The 21,102-nt window shown below is 38.9% G+C and overlaps 1 protein-coding gene across 1 annotated transcript in view; it reads left to right on the top strand.

Annotated features, from left to right (window-relative positions):
• Positions 1 to 12,040: 12,040 nt before the first annotated feature.
• The window catches only part of LOC122138836 (tripartite motif-containing protein 16-like), a 34,415-nt gene continuing 25,353 nt past the window's right edge, over positions 12,041 to 21,102 (top strand). The window contains exons 1-3 of the mRNA XM_042733470.1: positions 12,041 to 12,171; positions 17,314 to 17,487; positions 19,446 to 19,492. Of these exons, the coding sequence (XP_042589404.1) occupies positions 17,327 to 17,487; positions 19,446 to 19,492 (208 nt within the window). The 5' untranslated portion in view covers positions 12,041 to 12,171; positions 17,314 to 17,326. The remainder of the gene's footprint in view (positions 12,172 to 17,313; positions 17,488 to 19,445; positions 19,493 to 21,102) is intronic.

Genomic DNA, 21,102 nt, shown 5'->3' with positions numbered 1-21,102 from the left:
GAAGACAAAGGCCTGCATAATGAGCTGCATAATGAGCCATTCAGTCAGCTGTGTCACTGAGAGGGATGAGTTACAAGAAAGAATGTGAGGACAAAATAAATATATATAATTTTATGTTTGTAGTTTATTTAGAATATATTTAATTATCCCACAACATAATTTAATATTCACTTGTGAGTGCAGTTAAACAGTTTATTAGGAACAATCAAAGCTGACTTTCAAACTGAATTTTTTGCATCATTACTCCAGTCACACAATCCTTCAGAAATCCTTTTAACAATCTGATTTATTATCTGATTATTATTATTATTATTATTATTATTATTAATGTTGAAAAGAGCTGAGAATATTTTTTTCAGGTTTTTTAGGGGGGATAAATTGAAAGAACAGCATTGTTTGTGACATTTGTTACAGTTACATTTATTTGTTACATTTATATTATTTACATCAAGCTTTGAATGGTATAGTAGTGCATATTGTTATTGAAACTTCATAATATTTCACTTGATTATACATTTAGTCAGGAATTATAGTTTGTAAAAAGTCTTTGGAAAAAGTCTAACTAGTAAAATGTTTACACGTTATGTGAAAACTAGTACAAGTATATAAATAAATAAAAAGACACTTACTCATGTTTATGATCTCTGCTGGATAAAGTGCTTCATTCTTTTTTTCTGAGGAAATCCAAATCTCAAATCCTTAACCACTTCACATCTTTTTGGGGTGAATTATGTCTTATTCCTCTCATCGTGAAGCAAACAGTAAAATAAAAAAAACTTGAAGAACAGTCTCGCTGCGTTGTCTTCTGTTGTGTGGGCGTATTCAAGCCGCGCGCTTCAGTGAAACATTTGAATCTCAAAAGCGCGGTTGGCGCGGGGGCGTGGTCGCATTAGAAGATAATGAAGGGAGACGTGAAAAACGGACATCGCGTTGTTTTCATATGGATTACTTTATCACAGAATATTTGTTTTCTGCAGCACTTGTTTAGTTTAAAAGTAGACATGTCAGGCTTTCTATAGATATCTTTCTCCATGTCTCTTTGTTCAGTATTCACTGAGTTCCAGTTCATTTTAATGACGCGTTTGTAAATGAAGATCAGCGCAGACAAAGGCTGCAGACAGCACACCTTGTTTATTATCTTTATTTTATAAGTGCACAAAGTTTTGTTGTTGTTATGTCTGTATACAAAAAAAGTAGACCCTTTACAGATTCGATTGATGTATTGCTCTTATCTGTACGATCAAAACTGGAAGTGTAATTTAAGTTCTTTTCGGGGTTATCAGGAGAAAATGCCTCAAAACGCGTATACGCGTTAATCAACTCCAGAGGTTTAATAAAAGCACTGTCAAATCATAAGCATAGTTACTGTACTAATGCTAATAAAAAATAATTACATAACCAGAGTGAGTAATTGTTGAAGGCAAAATAAGTTGTATGCATGTAATGCTTTTTAACCAACATCACTCAAATCACAGGCGGACACGGAGAACTACTTTCATGCTTTGTTTATTTCTATAACACTACAAGAAGAGAGATATATCCTCTGGCAACAGTGGGCATTTGTACATGTATCTAAAAGAGCAAACAGAAATAAGAGATTCAATCACATTTGAGTCAAGAATACGGTATGTCGTCAGCCATGCTATACACATGGTGAGTAAATTACATCTAAACTCCACAAAGTTGGTCCCATTCAGTCATAGCATATTGTTAAACAACATATCTGAACTTTAATTTTTGCAGTATTTGTAAAAATTAACAAGTGTTAAAGCTGCAATGCATAAGTTTTGACTTTTTGTCGCCATCCCTGTTTGAAAACCTGGAATTGCAGCTGTTTGCGGAATTATCTAGCTTGCGTGGGTTGTGAGTTGGTATGGCTCCAGGGTGGATAAATCTAATGTTCTGCAGAGTATGTGTAGCAGACTAGCAGTCAGTCACCGCAACGGTGTGGAGATTTACTGTACTTCGCAATCACAGATTCTTGCCTGCATCTTGGAATATGACCCAAATAAGAATTTTAACCATATATTGTCATCTGAACAAGTAAGTAACAAGTCTGCAACATTTAATCAGACCTATTGAGGAAAAAAGCATTGCCATAAATCTTGCTACCAGTGGTGACTAAATCTAAAGATCGGTTAGCTTATATCACATCAAACTGTTCAAATTATTATTATGGTTATACTTTATTCCCAAATGATTAAATGTTAACAACATCAGCCTTGGTGACTATGAGTATAGTGTGTATTAGTGTGTAGATTTAAATATCTGCATGGTCTAATCTAATTGTCATACTCTTCGAATTTCATATTAAGAATTTATTTTAACCCAAAAAGCAAATTATGCTCCCTTCGAACTGGTTTCCTTTAAAATACAAATCTTTGTAATCCCAGGCTATCTGTAATCAGAAGCACAGAAAAGGCTTTAAACGAACCGCCACCTGCAGGATCCTCATATGCATGACGTAATAACACGGTGCCATGCTTGATTTTCCTGCGAAAACCTACCCGTACCACTCAAATTAGAAAACATCATTATAAGATAACTGTTGTGAACGGGCTAAAGTAAGGCGATAGTTTTGAACACTGCCTGTTATCTTCTTGCTCAAATATTGATTTTGGATCATTTTTAACTTTAAATTTCAATAAAGCTATAGTTCCACCACCAAGGAACAATAAATGAGTCATGCTCCTGTCTTCTAAATCACTCTTTAAATCACAATATTCTGATGACACATAGAACTTAACTAAATACAGGTGGGATTAATTAGAAATCTAGGAAACTAACAAGGGGATTAATAAAACTAAACTGAAAGGAAACAAGAAACAGAAACAACCACAATAATAAGGAAATAAGTTTAAATAATTATTATAAATGATTATATGATTGAATAGAATAATAAAATAATTAAATGACAAGTGATTATAAATGGATGGAAAAAGAATAATAATAAATGAATATAAAGGAAAAAAGTAACAACACATTTATGGTGCTCCCTTGAAATAACACACACATGTTGCTACAAATAATCATTACATCCTTTACTCATTACAAACCAGTTTACTTTAGTTTATCTGCTGTACATCTACAAAACACTATAAACCTAAGTCTGAACACTGGCTAGATTTGACAGAAGGGTGGAGAGAAAATGGAAAATAACTTCAGGTATCATATGAGATACGAAGGGACTATTCATCTTATTATGAGAAAGTAGTAAGATGGCAAAGTCAAACATTTCTACTGACCTTTTTAAGAGGAGCTGCAAAAACCCAAGAACTCTCTTTAGCACTAAAAACACTGTTGTGAAACCCTCTGAAAATAACAGCATGGTTACAGCGTCTCATACTGTTTATGATGTTTACTCATTTCTTTGTGGAATATTAACCCTGTAGTTTTGAACCAATTTGAATGATTTCCCTTTCCATACTTCAAGATATTGTAAGTAAGATGAAGCCCAGTTGCTCATCTCTTGATGTAACACCAATGACAGAATGAAACACCAAAGATTGTGATCCATAAATATTTATTACTGGGATGGATAAGAAAATGTGTATATGGGATAAAACCAGAATTATCACTGGAACTATGAAAAAGATCTTTAGTTAGTTTAAATTAGCAGAAAGTGCACTTTTAAGCTCATATCTGTTTCTACTATGTAGCTGGAGAGGAAAATTTGGAACACTCCTCAGCTATTAACAAAGAATAAAAGGATTTGATGTTGCCTTTCCTGTCATGTAATTGTCCAGCTGCCCAATGATAGACTCCATGAACCCCTGATCAAACTGAACTGAGTAATTGTTCAGTAGGCCACTAGAGGCTCTGGAATTAGATATATTATTTGTTCTTCACCACACCAATTAACATAATCTCGCAGGCTTGACTAGAAAAACTTCCTGCCTCTAGCATGTGCTTCATATTATAAACCTTACCTGATAAGCACATCAGTGTCACAATTTTTTTTCTCTCTCTCTACGCAGGCTACATAGGTGTAATCTCAATGCTCAGTCTTGTGATAGTCTGTCATCAGCTCTACAATCCCCAAACTCTGTCCTGAGAGAGCTGGACTTTAATAACGATGCCCTGCAGGATTCTGAAGTGAAGTTGCTTTCTCTTGGATTGAAGAGTCCAAACTGTAAACTAAATACACTGAGGTTTGTTTTCAAGCACTTTATTTAGTTTTATTTATTTATTTAGCATTAACTTATTCACTAAAAATCATATTATGTTTTTTTTTTCTGTATGCAATGGCTGTGTTTTTCTTGTTTAGATTTTCCTTATGTAATCTCACTGCTCAGTCCTGTGAGAGTTTGTCATCGGTTTTACAATCCCCAAACTCTGTCCTGAGAGAGCTGGATCTGAGTAACAACGACCTGCAGGATTCAGGAGTTAAGCTTCTTTGTAATGGACTGAAAAATCTGAACTGTCAGCTGGAGATACTGAGGTTTATTTTCAAACACTTTTATTATTTATTTTTGTTTATTTATTTATTTTGCATTAACTTATTCACTTAAAATCATATTGCAAACATTTATGTATGCAATGGCTGTTTTTCTTGTTTAGATTTTCCTTATGTAATCTCACTGCTCAGTCCTGTGAGAGTTTGTCAACAGTTCTACAATCCCCAAACTCTGCCCTGAGAGAGCTGGATCTTAGTAACAATGACCTTCAGGATTCAGGATTGAAGCTGCTCTCTGGTGGACTGAAGAATCCAAACTGTCAGCTGGAGATACTGAGGTAAATGTTTTCTCATAAAATAATAAAAACAAATTATGTTACAATAAATACCCTTTAAATTTTGTCAACAAATGTAGCATTTGCTCTCAATGTAACCTTGCACGATGCAGAAGAGCAGTGAGTGTGTCGCCTGTCTGGGCAGCTCCCATGCAGAGACTGCATGCTCACTGAGACAGAATGCTCTCACTGAGAGCATGAGTCTCGCTCTTCTCCGCTCGCAGACCGCCTTCAATGAAGACAGCCCCGTTCTCCCATTTCTCCTGTCTCAGAGAGCCTCAGAGAGAGAAACAGCGGAGTTAGGGAGCTAAGCAACTGGGTCTGAGTGATCTCACGCTGACAAAGAGCCGCATGCTCACTCTCCTTGCTGCCCTTCGATCCAGGTCTTACACGTGAGGATCAACGACCCTCGATACATAGAGCGGCTCTATCCTCCTAGGCGGATCATTGCAGGAATGCTGTCACTGGCATCTTCACATTTGTGTGTGTATCGTTAAGGCTGTGCTCAAAGCCTGTTCGCTTGTGGAAGGCAGCCCCACCTCCCCGTTCTCTCCTCCCAGTTACCTTGGAGGAAGCAATGGCAAGCTCGTGGGTTAAGTGATCAGACATGAGCAATTTCATACCGGCACACATCATGCGTGCTTTACTTGATCTATCAGTGTGTGTCACACGTGAGGATCAGCGCCTCTCATTACACTGAGCGGCTTAATCCTCCTAGGCAGATTGGAGCAGAACGCTGTCACCTTTATTGCTGAAAGCTTCACATTTAAGTCTAGCGAAGCATTTACTGAAAGCATTTACTGAAAGCATTTTCAAAAGAGAGCAAAATTTTCTCTTCTGTTTATCATGAGTGTGGGGTCCCTGTACGGCGACCAGCCACTCAGATTAATCCAACCCCTTGTCAAGTTGGCTGAGGCCTTGCAGGCCATCCCCGGAGTGCCAGACCGGGTTTTGGGGATAATAAAATAAGGTTATTCACTGCAATTTGCTCGAAAACCCCTGCAATTTAGCGCTGTGTTTCCCACCTCGGTTTAGAGCAAAGACGCACACGTGATGAATTTGCTTGTGATAGGAGCAATAGAAACGGTTTCCCCCAGCTCAGAGCGAGTCAGGCATCTACACCTGCTACTTCCTCGTCTCCAAAAAGGAGGGCAACCTAAGGCCCATCCTCTATCTCAGACACCTGAATTGCATAATCATGAAATGGCCACTTAGGATGATTACATTGAAACAGATTCTCTCACAAGTATGCCCAGGGAACTGGTTATTTTTGCTGAATCTGAAAGACACCTACTTCCACATCCAGAAAGCCCCCCACCATAGACGATTCTTGAGATTCACCTTCGAGGGAGTGGTATATTGATACACGGTCCTTCCTTTTGGACTGTCCCTAGCTCCTCGCACTTTCACATAGTGCATGGATGCAGCTCTTTACCCGCTGAGACATATGGGAATCCACATTCTGAATTACCTTGAATACTGTCTCATCTTGGCCCAGTAGGAGGATGAGCTATTATATCTTTATTTTTTGAGCCTGCGGACCTCCCTGAGAGCAAGCTAAATACTATGCCCTTAAATGGTCTGTCTTCTCCACCTGGTGTATGGCCCACGGCGCAGACCCATTTTCCTGTGACATATTTCTGTTATTGTCCTTCCTGCAAGAACTGCTGGATAAAGATCATTCTCCCTCCACCCTCAAGGTCTATGTAGCAGCCATAGCAGCCTCACACGATCCTGTAGCTGGCCAGTCGGTGGGCAGGAACAACCTAGTTGTTCATTTTTTGAAAGGGTCTAGGAGGCTCAACCCACCTCGCCCTATCACCGATACTATATGGTACCTGCCCACGGTGTTGAGGGCTCTGAAGAGCCCTCCCTTCGAGCCACTATAGTCTGTTGACCTTTGTCCCCTGACACCAATGAATGCTCTGTTACTGGCGTTAGCATTGGTAAAGCATATGGGAGATCTGCAGGTGCTCTTGGATTTCGGGCCCCAACAACTCCAAGGTTGTCCTGAAGCTGAGGCAAGGTTATGTACCTAAAGTGCTCTCAGTCCTGTTCAGAGCAGCTCTTTTGGCACTTCCTCCTTCAGAGCAGGATCTAAAGCTGAATTTACTCTGCCCCGTCAGGGCATTGAGAATATATATTGAGCGTTCTGCCTCGTTCAGGTAGTTGAAACTTTTTGTATGCTTTGGTGACTGCACCAAAGGGTCTCCGGTCACGAAGCAGAGAATTTACAAATGGGTAATCGACGTGATCACTCTAGCGTACTCTTCTTTGGGCCTACAATGCCCCATGGGAGTAAAAGCCCACTCAACAAGAGGCATTGCCTTTTCTTGTGCTTGGTCTAGTGGTGTGTCCATTGTAGAAATTTGTGTGGCTGCCAGCTGGGCCTAGCTGTCCACAATTACCAGGTTTTATAATCTGGTTGTTCTGGCCTTACAGGCTCGTATCCTTTCTACTTAAATGGACTTACTCTGGCCATATGGCAAAACCAGTGCTTCAGGCATTTGCCTTCTTCACTCTACACTCATGGCCCCCACTGGGTTCCGAGGCTGTACAATTTCTCTTGGAACAATTACCAAGCACTGGGCCTCCTGTGGAGCTTCCGTGCAAAATACTTGGTCCCTCTGGGCCCCAATTGGTGTTCAAGGCAAGTTCAAGTATTAGTCGTTCCTCTAGCATAGCACGGCGGGTACTGGTTCCCCATAGCGTCTTAAGCAGACACAGTACCTAGTGAAGTATCAATAGGTACTTCATTGCTGGGCGCGCTATGTATCTGCACAACTCAGTCGTCGCTTCAGATTCTATGGTGAAGTGCCTGCTTATATAGCCAGATGCCCCACTCATTCTGGCGTGCTCTGGCAGGCTTCATTGCCATAGGCTCGCGCAGCTCCTCTGCTGAGCCATTGGTTAATTTTTTTAATTCATTGCACGGACCAATGGCCATGCAGTTACACTACTTAACTGAAAAGACTTCAGTATTTGGGGAAAAAAGTTTTTCCCCATAGCATCTTCGGGCACGCTTGGGTGCATGGTCTAAACGGGTTGTCCCTATTTTCTTAATGAGTAATGGGCTGTTTTTCTGGAGTCCAGTTGCGCTCATGCCATGGCGGTTTTGCTATTTACATGGCAGAATTGGCAACCGCAAAGACAAAACGCGTCTACAAGATGTAACTGTGCTGCTCCGTGCACGAGCAATAGGTAGCATAATTGTGATACATGCAATGACTATCCATTATGACATGTAGGCATTTTTACATTTATGTAGCCTACACAATAATATTATTTTGCATTGTAATCTTTTAATTTTTAATATTTAGCATGTTTGTGTGCTGCTGTGTGTGCCTGTGTGTTTAATAAGCAGCGTGCACGCACGTTGTGGATCAACCTATATAACACACTCTTTAAAGGGGTCCTATTATGCTCTTTTCCAAGTCTTGATTTTGTTTTGAGTGTGTACTAGATCAGGCTTTCACACTAGGTTGTTCGAAAAATACATTATTTTTCACATATTTTACATTATTACAACACCTCTCTCTCAGTCTGGTATGAATGGCTCGAATAGTTCCGTGTACCACAAGAAGGCCCGCCTTCTGAAATACGAAATGTGCTGAGATTGGTTAGCTGGGCCAGTGTGTGTTGTGATTGACAGCACTTGGCACCTGGTTGGGAAATGTCATGCCCCTTACCATAGCCGCCTACCAGCTTCAGTGTAAATATTGTGTCAAAATCAAATCAATTTGAGCACTATTTAAACCTGGATGATTGTAACCACTCTAAGTTTGTCTGCCTTGGGAAAGCTAGCTTGTCTCCAACAAAGTGATAACACTTGTTGCCTTCTCTAGTGCAGCTCAACCAGGTCTTGTCCCATTCCTCAATCTTTGTGATATCACAAATCCCGGAAAATATGCGTTGTAGTCCAAACGAGTCGTTCGGTGTAGGTTTTTGAAAAGTGGTTTATGTTAAATAAAATATCTCCTTTTGAAGTGAACTTTGAGTTTTGTAACTTTACATATCTTTTTTTATGCTCAAACAGCAAACATTACAGACTAACTAAAGTTGAAAACGTGAAAAAGCTTAATAGGACCCCATTAAATAACAAAAGAAAAAAACATTGCACCAGACTAAAGTCCTTGTCTTAGACTAGGTTTGAGTTGTTCTATGGTGCAGTCTATTTTCAGTTCCTCAAAATAGCAATGCGCCTGAACACACCTTGTTTTCAGACCAGCACGCCCATGGTGCCGCACAAATGAAACACAAATGCATTTGCTATTTAAAGAATGCGGCGCAGGACAGGAAAATGATAACTGCATTGGGCTGAAACTAGCAAAAAACACTTGCAACCACATTGTGCTGAGTGTATGAGAGGGCCCAGAATATCATCTGTGTAAACTTCTCAGCTGATAATCTAGACACCTGACAAACCTTTGTTGTTGTAATCACACACACAATACAGGGAGCTTTTCCCTCACCACTGTAACATGCTGCTTTAGCAAGGTTTCTGTGAATAAAATGTCAGCGTTTTATTTTCCTTTTACTCCCGAAGAAGATATTGCAGGTTCATCAAGGACTTATCGGTTGTGTTCACAAACAAAAGGGTGCTTGTCGGTTTCTGCTGTAAAACGTGAACTCAAAATGCCTTGACAGTGGACAATACTGGCTTTTGTGACAAAATGTGTTTAGGGTTCAGAACGTGCTAAATGTGAAGAATATCGCACGGCAGTCAGTTCATTTTTTTTAAACGTGCCGTTTATTGGTTTTTGAAAATGAACTCTTTGTATTATTATTGTTATTAAACTATGTCAATTTACTTTTCCATTTAAACAATATATCTATAATGTGCTATGATTTGGGGAATTTTTATTTTTTTTTCCTAATAAAGCTAAATTAACACAAAATTATCTTTTATGAACGGACAGCGAGTTTTTAAAAAAAAAATAAAGTCAATATTCTACCCGTGGTGTCTAGTAACAATACAGAAAATATCTTGATACCATTCTTACTGAAGTATAAATGTATCTTTTTACTGTGTTCTTGTTACTTTTGTGAATGAAATTATAGAAAATAACAGCTACAACACAAAATGATCATGTCCAGTGTTGTCTGACTGCCAAACTAAAGTGATGTGGACTGTTGCTGTGTGTGTTTGGTAGGTTGTTCGGCTGTATGGTGACAGAGGAAGGTTGTGGTTATGTGTCTTCAGCTTTGAGTTCAAACCCCTCACACCTGAGAGAGCTGGATCTGAGCTACAATCACCCAGGAGTTTCAGGAGTGAAGCTACTTCTCTGAAAACTCAAGACTACCCAACTTCATCTGGACAAACTCAAGTATGTAAACAGAAAAACTTTTAAAACAGTTTTCCCGTCTTCTTCAACTCGTAATTTACAAAGTCTATGGGTTGTTAGATGATGTAGATTATGAATGTTTAAGAGCAGCAAGACACCCCACAGATCAATTTTTAAATTAAACAAACATAAAAAAATAAATAAATTAATTAAATATATAAGATTGGGGGAGAAGGATAAGAGTGCTGAATAGAATAATAAAAATAATTACAAATGACAAGTGATTATAACATGGATGGAAAAATAATAATAATAAATGAATAAATAAGGAAAAAAGTAACAAACACATTTATGGTGCTGCCCTTGAAATAAACACACACATTTGCTACACAATAATGCATTACATCCGTTACTCATTACAAACCAGTTTTACTTATCTGCTGTACATCTACAAAACACTATAAACCTAAGGTCTGAACACTGGCTAGGATTTGACAGAAGGGTGGAGAGAAAATGGAAAATAACTTCAGGTATCATATGAGATACGAAGGGACTATTCATCTTATTATGAGAAATAGTAAGATGGCAAAGTCAAACATTTCTACTGACCTTTTTAAGAGGAGCTGCAAAAACCCAAGAACTCTCTTTAGCACATTTAAACACACTGTTGTGAAAACCCTCTGAAAATAACAGCATGGTTTACAGCGTCTCATACTTTTATGATGTTTACTCATTTCTTTGTGGAATATTAACCCTGTAGTTTTTGAACCAATTTGAATGATTTCCCTTTCCATACTTCAAGATATTGTAAGTAAGAGAAGATGAAGCCCAGTTGCCTCATCTCTTGATGTAACACCAATGACACTAGAATGAAACAACAAAGATTGTGATCCATAAAATTTATTACTGGGATGGATAAGAAAATGTGTATATGGGATAAAACCAGAAGAATTATCACTGGAACTATGAAAAAGATCTTTACTTAGTTTAAATTAGCAGAAAGTGCACTTTTAAGCTCATATCTGTTTCTACTATGTAGCTGGAGAGGAAAATTTGGAACACTCTCCTCAGCTATGTAACAAAGAATAAAAGGATTTGATGTTGCCTTTCCTGTCATGTAATTGTTTCCAGCTGGCCCAATGATAGACTCCATGAACCCCTGATCAAACTGAACTGAGTAATTGTTCAGTAGGCAACTAGAGGCTCTGGAATTAGATATATTATTTGTTCTTCACACACAACCAATTAACATAATCTCGCAGGCTTGACTAGAAAAACTTCCTGCCTCTAGCATGTGCTTCATATTATAAACTTTACTGATAGCACATCAGTGTCACAATTTTTTTTTCTCTCTCAGCGTCGAACTCTACGCAGGCTACGTAGCGCACGGCTACATAGGTGTTAATCTCAATGCTGCAGTCTTGTGATAGTCTGTCATCAGCTCTACAATCCCCCAAACTCTGTCCTGAGAGAGCTGGACTTTAAATAACGATGCCCTGCAGGATTCTGAAGTGAAGCTTTTGCTTTCTCTTGGATTGAAGAGTCCAAACTGTAAAACTAAATACACTGAGGTTTTCAAAGCACTTTATTTAGTTTTATTTATTTATTTAGCATTAACTTATTCACTAAAAATCATATTATGTTTTTTTTTTTCTGTATGCAATGGCTGTGTTTTTCTTGTTTAGATTTTCCTTATGTAATCTCACTGCTCAGTCCTGTGAGAGTTTGTCATCGGTTTTACAATCCCCAAACTCTGTCCTGAGAGAGCTGGATCTGAGTAACAACGACCTGCAGGATTCAGGAGTTAAGCGTCTTTGTAATGGACTGAAAATCTGAACTGTCAGCTGGAGATACTGAGGTTTATTTTCAAACACCTTTTATTATTTATTTTTGTTTATTTATTTATTTTGCATTAACTTAATTCACTTAAAATCATATTGCAAGATTTATGTATGCAATGGCTGTTTTTCTTGTTTAGATTTTCCTTATGTAATCTCACTCACTGCTCAGTCCTGTGAGAGTTTGTCAACAGTTCTACAATCCCCAAACTCTGCCCTGAGAGAGCTGGGTCTAGTAACAATGACCTTCAGGATTCAGGATTGAAGCTGCTCTCTGGTGGACGGAAGAATCCAAACTGTCAGCTGGAGATACTGAGGTAAATGTTTTCTCATAAAATAATAAAAACAAATTATGTTACAATAAATACCCTTAAAATTTTATCAACAAATGTAGCATTTGCTCTCAATGTAACCTTGCACGATGCAGAAGAGCAGTGAGTGTGTCGCCTGTCTGGGCAGCTCCCATGCAGAGACTGCATGCTCACTGAGACAGAATGCTGTCATTGTGAGATTGTGTGTAGCTTTTTCGATGCAGAAGGGCAGTGAGTGTGATGCCTGTCTGGGCAGGGGCCATTTCTCCTGTCTCAGAGAGCCTCAGAGAGAGAAACAGCGGAGTTAGGGAGCTAAGCAACTGGGTCTGAGTGATCTCACGCTGACAAAGAGCCGCATGCTCACTCTCCTTGCTGCCCTTCGATCCAGGTCTTACACGTGAGGATCAACGACCCTCGATACATAGAGCGGCTCTATCCTCCTAGGCGGATCATTGCAGGAATGCTGTCACTGGGCATCTTCACATTTGTGTGTGTATCGTTAAGGCTGTGCTCAAAGCCTGTTCGCTTGTGGAAGGCAGCCCCACCTCCCCGTTCTCTCTCCTCCCAGTTACCTTGGAGGAAGCAATGGCAAGCTCGTGGGTTAAGTGATCAGACATTGAGCAATTTCATACCGGCCCCACATCATGCGTGCTTTACTTGATCTATCAGTGTGTGTCACACGTGAGGATCAGCGCCTCTCATTACACTGAGCGTCTTAATCCTCCTAGGCAGATTGGAGCAGAACGCTGTCACCTTTATTGCTGAAAGCTTCACATTAAGTCTAGCGAAGCATTTACTGAAAGCATTTACTGAAAGCATTTTCAAAGAGAGCAAAATTTTTCTCTTCTGTTTATCATGAGTGTGGGGTCCCTGTACGGCGACCAGCCACTCAGATTAATCCAACCCCTTGTCAAGTTGGCTGAGGCCTTGCAGGCCATCCCCGGAGTGCCAGACCGGGTTTTGGGGATAATAAAATAAGGTTATTCACTGCAATTTGCTCGAAAACCCCTGCAATTTAGCGCCGTGTTTCCCACCTCGGTTTAGAGCAAAGACGCACACGTGATGAATTTGCTTGTGATAGGAGCCATAGAAACGGTTCCCCCAGCTCAGAGCAAGTCAGGCATCTACACCTGCTACTTCCTCGTCTCCAAAAAGGAGGGCAACCTAAGGCCCATCCTCTATCTCAGACACCTGAATTGCATAATCATGAAATGGCCACTTAGGATGATTACATTGAAACAGATTCTCTCACAAGTATGCCCAGGGAACTGGTTATTTTTGCTGAATCTGAAAGACACCTACTTCCACATCCAGAAAGCCCCCCACCATAGACGATTCTTGAGATTCACCTTCGAGGGAGTGGTATATTGATACACGGTCCTTCCTTTTGGACTGTCCCTAGCTCCTCGCACTTTCACATAGTGCATGGATGCAGCTCTTTACCCCCGCTGAGACATATGGGAATCCACATTCTGAATTACCTTGAATACTGTCTCATCTTGGCCCAGTAGGAGGATGAGCTATTATATCTTTATTTTTTGAGCCTGCGGACCTCCCCAAGAGCAAGCTAAATACTATGCCCTTAAATGGTCTGTCTTCTCCACCTGGTGTATGGCCCACGGCGCAGACCCATTTTCCTGTGACATATTTTTCTGTTATTGTCCTTCCTGCAAGAACTGCTGGATAAAGATCATTCTCCCTCCACCCTCAAGGTCTATGTAGCAGCCATAGCAGCCTCACACGATCCTGTAGCTGGCCAGTCGGTGGGCAGAAACAACCTAGTTGTTTATTTTTGAAGGGGTCTAGGAGGCTCAACCCACCTCGCCCTATCACCGATACTATATGGTACCTGCCCACGGTGTTGAGGGCTCTGAAGAGCCCTCCCTTCGAGCCACTATAGTCTGTTGACCTTTGTCCCCTGACACCAATGAATGCTCTGTTACTGGCGTTAGCATTGGTAAAGCATATGGGAGATCTGCAGGTGCTCTTGGATTCGGGCCCAACAACTCCAAGGTTGTCCTGAAGCTGAGGCAAGGTTATGTACCTAAAGTGCTCTCAGTCCTGTTCAGAGCAGCTCTTTTGGCACTTCCTCCTTCAGAGCAGGACCTAAAGCTGAATTTACTCTGCCCCGTCAGGGCATTGAGAATATATATTGAGCGTTCTGCCTCGTTCAGGTAGTTGAAACTTTTTGTATGCTTTGGTGACTGCACCAAAGGGTCTCCGGTCACGAAGCAGAGAATTTTACAAATGGGTAATCGACGTGATCACTCTAGCGTACTCTTCTTTGGGCCTACAATGCCCCATGGGAGTAAAAGCCCACTCAACAAGAGGCATTGCCTTTTCTTGTGCTTGGTCTAGTGGTGTGTCCATTGTAGAAATTTGTGTGGCTGCCAGCTGGGCCTAGCTGTCCACAATTACCAGGTTTTATAATCTGGTTGTTCTGGCCTTACAGGCTCGTATCCTTTCTACTTAAATGGACTTACTCTGGCCATATGGCAAAACCAGTGCTTCAGGCATTTGCCTTCTTCACTCTACACTCATGGCCCCACTGGGTTCCGAGGCTGTACAATTTCTCTTGGAACAATTACCAAGCACTGGGCCTCCTGTGGAGCTTCCGTGCAAAATACTTGGGTCCCTCTGGGCCCCAATTGGTGTTCAAGGCAAGTTCAAGTATTAGTCGTTCCTCTAGCATAGCACGGCGGGTACTGGTTCCCCATAGCGTCTTAAGCAGACACAGTACTAGTGAAGTATCAATAGGTACTTCATTGCTGGGCGCGCTATGTAGCTGCACAACTCAGTCGTCGCTTCAGATTCTATGGTGAAGTGCCTGCTTATATAGCCAGATGCCCCACTCATTCTGGCGTGCTCTGGCAGGCTTCATTGCCATAGGCTCGCGCAGCTCCTCTGCTGAGCCATTGGTTAATTTTTTTTAATTCATTGCACGGACCAATGGCCATGCAGTTACACTACTTAACTGAAAAGACTTCAGTATTTGGAGAAAAAGTTTTTCCCCATAGCATCTTCGGCACGCTTGGGTGCATGGTCTAAACGGGTTGTCCCTATTTTCTTAATGAGTAATGGGTGTTTTTCTGGAGCCAGTTGCGCTCATGCCATGGCGGTTTTGCTATTTACATGGCAGAATTGGCAACCGCAAAGACAAAACGCTTCTACAAGATGTAACTGTGCTGCTCGTGCACGAGCAAATAGGTAGCATAATTCTGATACATGCAATGACTATCCATTATGACATGTAGGCATTTTTACATTTATGTAGCCTACACAATAATATTATTTTGCATTGTAATCTTTTAATTTTTAATATTTAGCATGTTTGTGTGCTGCTGTGTGTGCCTGTGTGTTTAATAAGCAGCGTGCACGCACGTTGTGGATCAACCTATATAACACACTCTTTTAAAGGGGTCCTATTATGCTCTTTTCCAAGTCTTGATTTTGTTTTGAGTGTGTACTAGATCAGGCTTTCACACTAGGTTGTTCGAAAAATACATTATTTTTCACATATTTTACATTATTACAACACCTCTCTCTCAGTCTGGTATGAATGGCTCGAATAGTTCCTGTACCACAAGAAGGCCCGCCTTCTGAAATACGAAATGTGCTGAGATTGGTTAGCTGGGCCAGTGTGTGTTGTGATTGACAGCACTTGGCACCTGGTTGGGAAATGTCATGCCCCTTACCATAGCCGCCTACCAGCTTCAGTGTAAATATTGTGTCAAAATCAAATCAATTTGAGCACTATTTAAACCTGGATGATTGTAACCACTCTAAGTTTGTCTGCCTTGGGAAAGCTAGCTTGTCTCCAACAAAGTGATAACACTTGTTGCCTTCTCTAGTGCAGCTCAACCAGGTCTTGTCCCATTCCTCAATCTTTGTGATATCACAAATCCCGGAAAATATGCGTTGTAGTCCAAACGAGTCGTTCGTTGTAGTTTTTGAAAAGTGATTTATGTTAAATAAAATATCTCCTTTTGAAGTGAACTTTGAGTTTTGTAACTTTACATATCTTTTTTTATGCTCAAACAGCAACATTACAGACTAACTAAAGTTGAAAACGTGAAAAAGCTTAATAGGACCCCATTAAATAACAAAGAAAAAACATTGCACCAGACTAAAGTCCTTGTCTTAGACCAGGTTTGAGTTGGTCTATGGTGCAGTCTATTTTCAGTTCCTCAAAATAGCAACGCGCCTGAACACACCTTGTTTTCAGACCAGCATGCCCATGGCCGCACAAATGAACACAAATGCATTTGCTATTTAAAAAACAATGCGGCGCAGGACAGGAAAATGATAACTGCATTGGGCTGAAACTAGCAAAAACACTTGCACCACATTGTGCTGAGTGTATGAGAGGGCCCAGAATATCATCTGTGTAACCTTCTCAGCTGATAATCTAGACACCTGACAAACTTTGTTGTTGTAATCACACACACAATACAGGGAGCTTTTCCCTCACCACTGTAACATGCTGCTTTAGCAAGGTTCTGTGAATAAAATGTCAGCTTTTATTTTCCTTTTACTCCCGAAGAAGATATTGCAGGTTCATCAAGGACTTATCGGGTTGTGTTCACAAACAAAAGGGTGCTTGTCGGTTTCTGCTGTAAAACGTGAACTCAAAATGCCTTGACAGTGGACAATACTGGCTTTTGTGACAAAATGTGTTTAGGGTTCAGAACGTGCTAAATGTGAAGAATATCGCACGGCAGTCAGTTCATTTTTTTTTAAAAACGTGCCGTTTATTGGTTTTTGAAAATGAACTCTTTGTATTATTATTGTTATTAAACTATGTCAATTTACTTTTCCATTTAAACAATATATCTATAATGTGCTATGATTTGGGGAATTTGTATTTTTTTTTCCTAATAAAGCTAAATGAACACAAAATTATCTTTTATGAACGGACAGCGAGTTTTTAAAAAAAAATGCAATTCAATATTCTACCCGTGGTGTCTAGTAACAATACAGAAATATCTTGATACCATTCTTACTGAAGTATAAATGTATCTTTTTACTGTTCTTGTTACTTTTGTGAATGAAATTATAGAAAATAACAGCTACAACACAAATGATCATGTCAGTGTTGTCTGACTGCCAAACTAAAGTGATGTGGACTGTTGCTGTGTGTGTTTGTAGGTTGTCTGGCTGTATGGTGACAGAGGAAGGTTGTGGTTATGTGTCTTCAGCTTTGAGTTCAAACCCCTCACACCTGAGAGAGCTGGATCTGAGCTACAATCACCCAGGAGTTTCAGGAGTGAAGCTACTCTCTGAAAAACTCAAGACTCCCAACTTCAGTCTGGACAAACTCAAGTATGTTAAACAGAAAAACTTTAAAAACAGTTTTCAGGTCTTATTTAAACTCTTACATTTACATAAGTCTATGGGTTTTCTAGATGATGTAAGATTATGAAGGATTTAAAGAGCAGCAAGACACACCACAATCAATTTTTACATTTAAACAAAAATAAATAAATAAATAAATTAATTAAATAAATAAATAAAAAGCATTCGCTTTATTGACAAGGTCAAACCAACAAAAAAAAAAGTTCTGCCTGCAGAATAAAATCTTAACTAAACTGCTTAAATAAAACCAAATTATCTAAAGAACAGTACTTTAACTCCTTAACTAGCCACAACACAGGAGGACACAGTGAAAATACAACAAAAATGGCACCCACCTCCTTACAGCATCCAAAAAAGGTGGAAACAAACATAATCAAAATGATAACACATTTAAATTTACAACTTGTAAATTATTGTAAGACTCACTTAGATAAATAGAGGAGTCATAGTAATAGTCATAGTAAATTAGTTATCATTACCTCAGATTATAAAATTCAAATATATTTGTTTAACGCTATTCATGATACACATCATTGCAAAGCAGCTTCACATAAAATGAAGGTTTCTAATTCACATTTAGTAGATTATCAGTGGTGGCTACATCAAGGTGATGTCCATATGGCAGAAATGTACAGTAAAATTAATGCAGTTAGTTAATGACATGTATTTAAACATAAATAGCGAACTCGATAAACAGCAATGATTGTATGTTGTGATCAAACTTATAGAAAACTTTTGGTAGTATGATGGTAAATTGGTCCTTTGAGGGTTAGGCATTATCTTTGCTCAGGTGTTCGGTCATCTCAGATTCAATTCAATTCACGTTTATTTGTATAGCATTTTTCACGATACAAATCGTTGCAAAGCAGCTTCACAAAAAATGTGATAGTTTTGTATGTTGGTTAGATCTTCATAAGAGGACGGATCCAGACTGAAGCTGGTGTAATTCCTAGTTACCAAGGGATGCCCATCTCGTAGCAGAAACAGAAAAGCAAGTAAAGAAAAATTAGTGTAGCTGCTGTTCAAACCATTTCAAGCAAAGACTGATAATTGTGTATTCAATCAGATAAAACTGGATTACAAGGTTATGAGATACATTATGTGAATGCTTGAATAAAGAGATGTGTCTTTAACCCTCTGGTGTCTGAGGGTGTTTATGGGGCCCTAGAGAAGTTTGACATGCATTCACTTTACATTAAGGTTCACAGGTTCCTAATATTGGAATTTAAAAACTCATTAGTAATATCTCATGAAGTTGTGGTTTTATGTCCCCTATTAGTTTTTAATCATTACTGTGGATAGGCATCATGAACTTTTACAGAGAATCATTAGTAAGATACAGAGTAGCTTCTGGTAAAAAAAAGTGTAACTAGTCATGAGATACAAATGAGAAAAACATAAATACAACACTCTTCAGTCTCACTATATACACTAGTCAACATTTGAAGTGGATCAAAACCTTTTTTCAAAGTTGTCCTAAAACCAAAACAATGTTTTTTATTTTTCGTTTCCCGTTCTTGTTTTAGGATTAACTTTTTTGATCCACTTCAAATGTTGACTACTGTAATAGACAAAAGTCTATTTTTGCTGCATCATGAAATAAATCAATGAACTCAAAACTGTTTGGACTAAATCTTACAAATACAGATATTCAGATGAAATGATGAATTAAAACGTGTAGTCAATGATCAAAAGTGCTGAGATGAGATATAATGTGGAAACATTTTTACTACTGCAGAATCTCTGAGCTTTAGAGCAGATCAGTTTCTGTCCTGAAAATAAAGACAAACATAAAAGAACAAAATCACAGTTTTGATTTAACATTTTGTTTTATCTTGATTATCTTGTTTTCAAAATCATAGCTGCAGTCATAATTTGATGTTGTGTTTGTTGACTGACTGAATGAGAGTCTGTGTGTGTTTTAGTGTGAATCATGGAGGAGAATCCAGGATTACAGCAGGACTGAAAAAATGTACGTCTACAAATACACAGACACACACACACACACACACACACACACACACACACACACACACACACACAGCTGTAGTGATTGTTGTTGTTCTAAATTAGTTTAGTTTAGTTTATTTATTTATATAGAACAGTACAACAACAGTCGTTGAGCATTGTGCTTTACAAGAAATTATAAAATCAAATTAATAAAACCCCAATCAAAACAATAAAACAACATAAAAGTTTTATGGTACAGGAGGTAGTACATACAGAGGAAAAAACATGCTCAGGATGACTCAGATGTTATAAGCATTTTCTAAAAGGTGAGTTTTACGTTTTACTTTAAACATAGATTCTGAAGATATTATCCTAATAGATAAAGGTAGGCTATTCCACAATTTGGGGCCGACTATGGCAAAAGCCAGGTTTTTTTTAACCTTGATCTGGGATCCTTTAACGGTTTCTGATTTGATGACCTTAAACAATTTGCAGATATGTTAACAGTCACAAGTTCAGAAAAATAAGACGGTGCCAGACCGTTTAAGACCTTAAGAACAAAGAGTAAAATCTAAAACACTACTCTAAAAGGAAACCAACGCAGAGAGAGTAAGACGGGGTGATGTGCTCAAATTTACGAGTGCCATTGAGGAGTCTAGCCGATGTGTTACATTTGACAGCTGCAGTCAGGGAAAATGAAAGAAAAACACTGAAGTTAAATTATTGAATATTCACAGATGAAAGTTTAGTAGGCCCTACTTATGAAGTTATGTGCGTTTCTTAGAACGAATTCAAGCAGGATAAATGTCAAGCTTATGAGCCTGTGCTTATATTTTCTCTAAGTTACACAGTATTACACCTTATTTTAGATTTGACACATTTAATAGGTGTGCAGTATTATTTATATAATATGAATTATGTGTTATATTATCCTTAAGAAATGGTGGTTTACTTTGCATCGGAGCATTAAAAGTGGTAGCCTATTTTAGTGAGCTACGCTACATGGATTTATATGCAAAATGTCAATATTCTCACATGTTAGGCCTATATTTGTCACAAATACATTTTTAATGTATATTTTAAAATTCCTTTAATAAAACAGCATGCATTTTTGTCACAACTTTGTTATTCGTTACCTATTTTGACAGATAACTACTTGGGAAAAAGATATCTGTCTGTACACTGATTAAGAAATTGTTGCGTGTTTTATAAATTATTTCCTTTATTTTAGTAAAACGTGAGGCACTGTATAATTTCTCTCCCATTATTTAGGCTTAATTAAAACAAGAAACAAATAAATTAAACCTGCACGATTTAGCTAAATCATTGAAATTCTAAAGCAGGGATCTCCAACCCTGCTCCTGGACAGCTACCATCCTGCAGACCTCAGTTCCAACCCTGCTCCAACACACCTGTCTGTAATTATCAAGTAACCTTGAACACTTGGGGTTGGAGCTGTTGGAGCTGAAATCTGCAGGACAGTAGCTCTCCAGGAGCAGGGTTGGAGACCCCTGTTCTAAAGAATGGACTGATTAATAAAACATCCTCATGTTTAAACTCAAGTTCTCTCATTATGATCACCAAAGTCCAAACAATGTAAAAAAGAGCTTCATTAATTGACAATTCCAGTGA

This window comes from Cyprinus carpio, chromosome A3, assembly GCF_018340385.1.
Source record: "Cyprinus carpio isolate SPL01 chromosome A3, ASM1834038v1, whole genome shotgun sequence".
NCBI lineage: Eukaryota > Metazoa > Chordata > Actinopteri > Cypriniformes > Cyprinidae > Cyprinus > Cyprinus carpio.
Note: the sequence above shows the minus strand (reverse complement) of the source record. Positions and strands in the feature narration are given on the sequence as shown.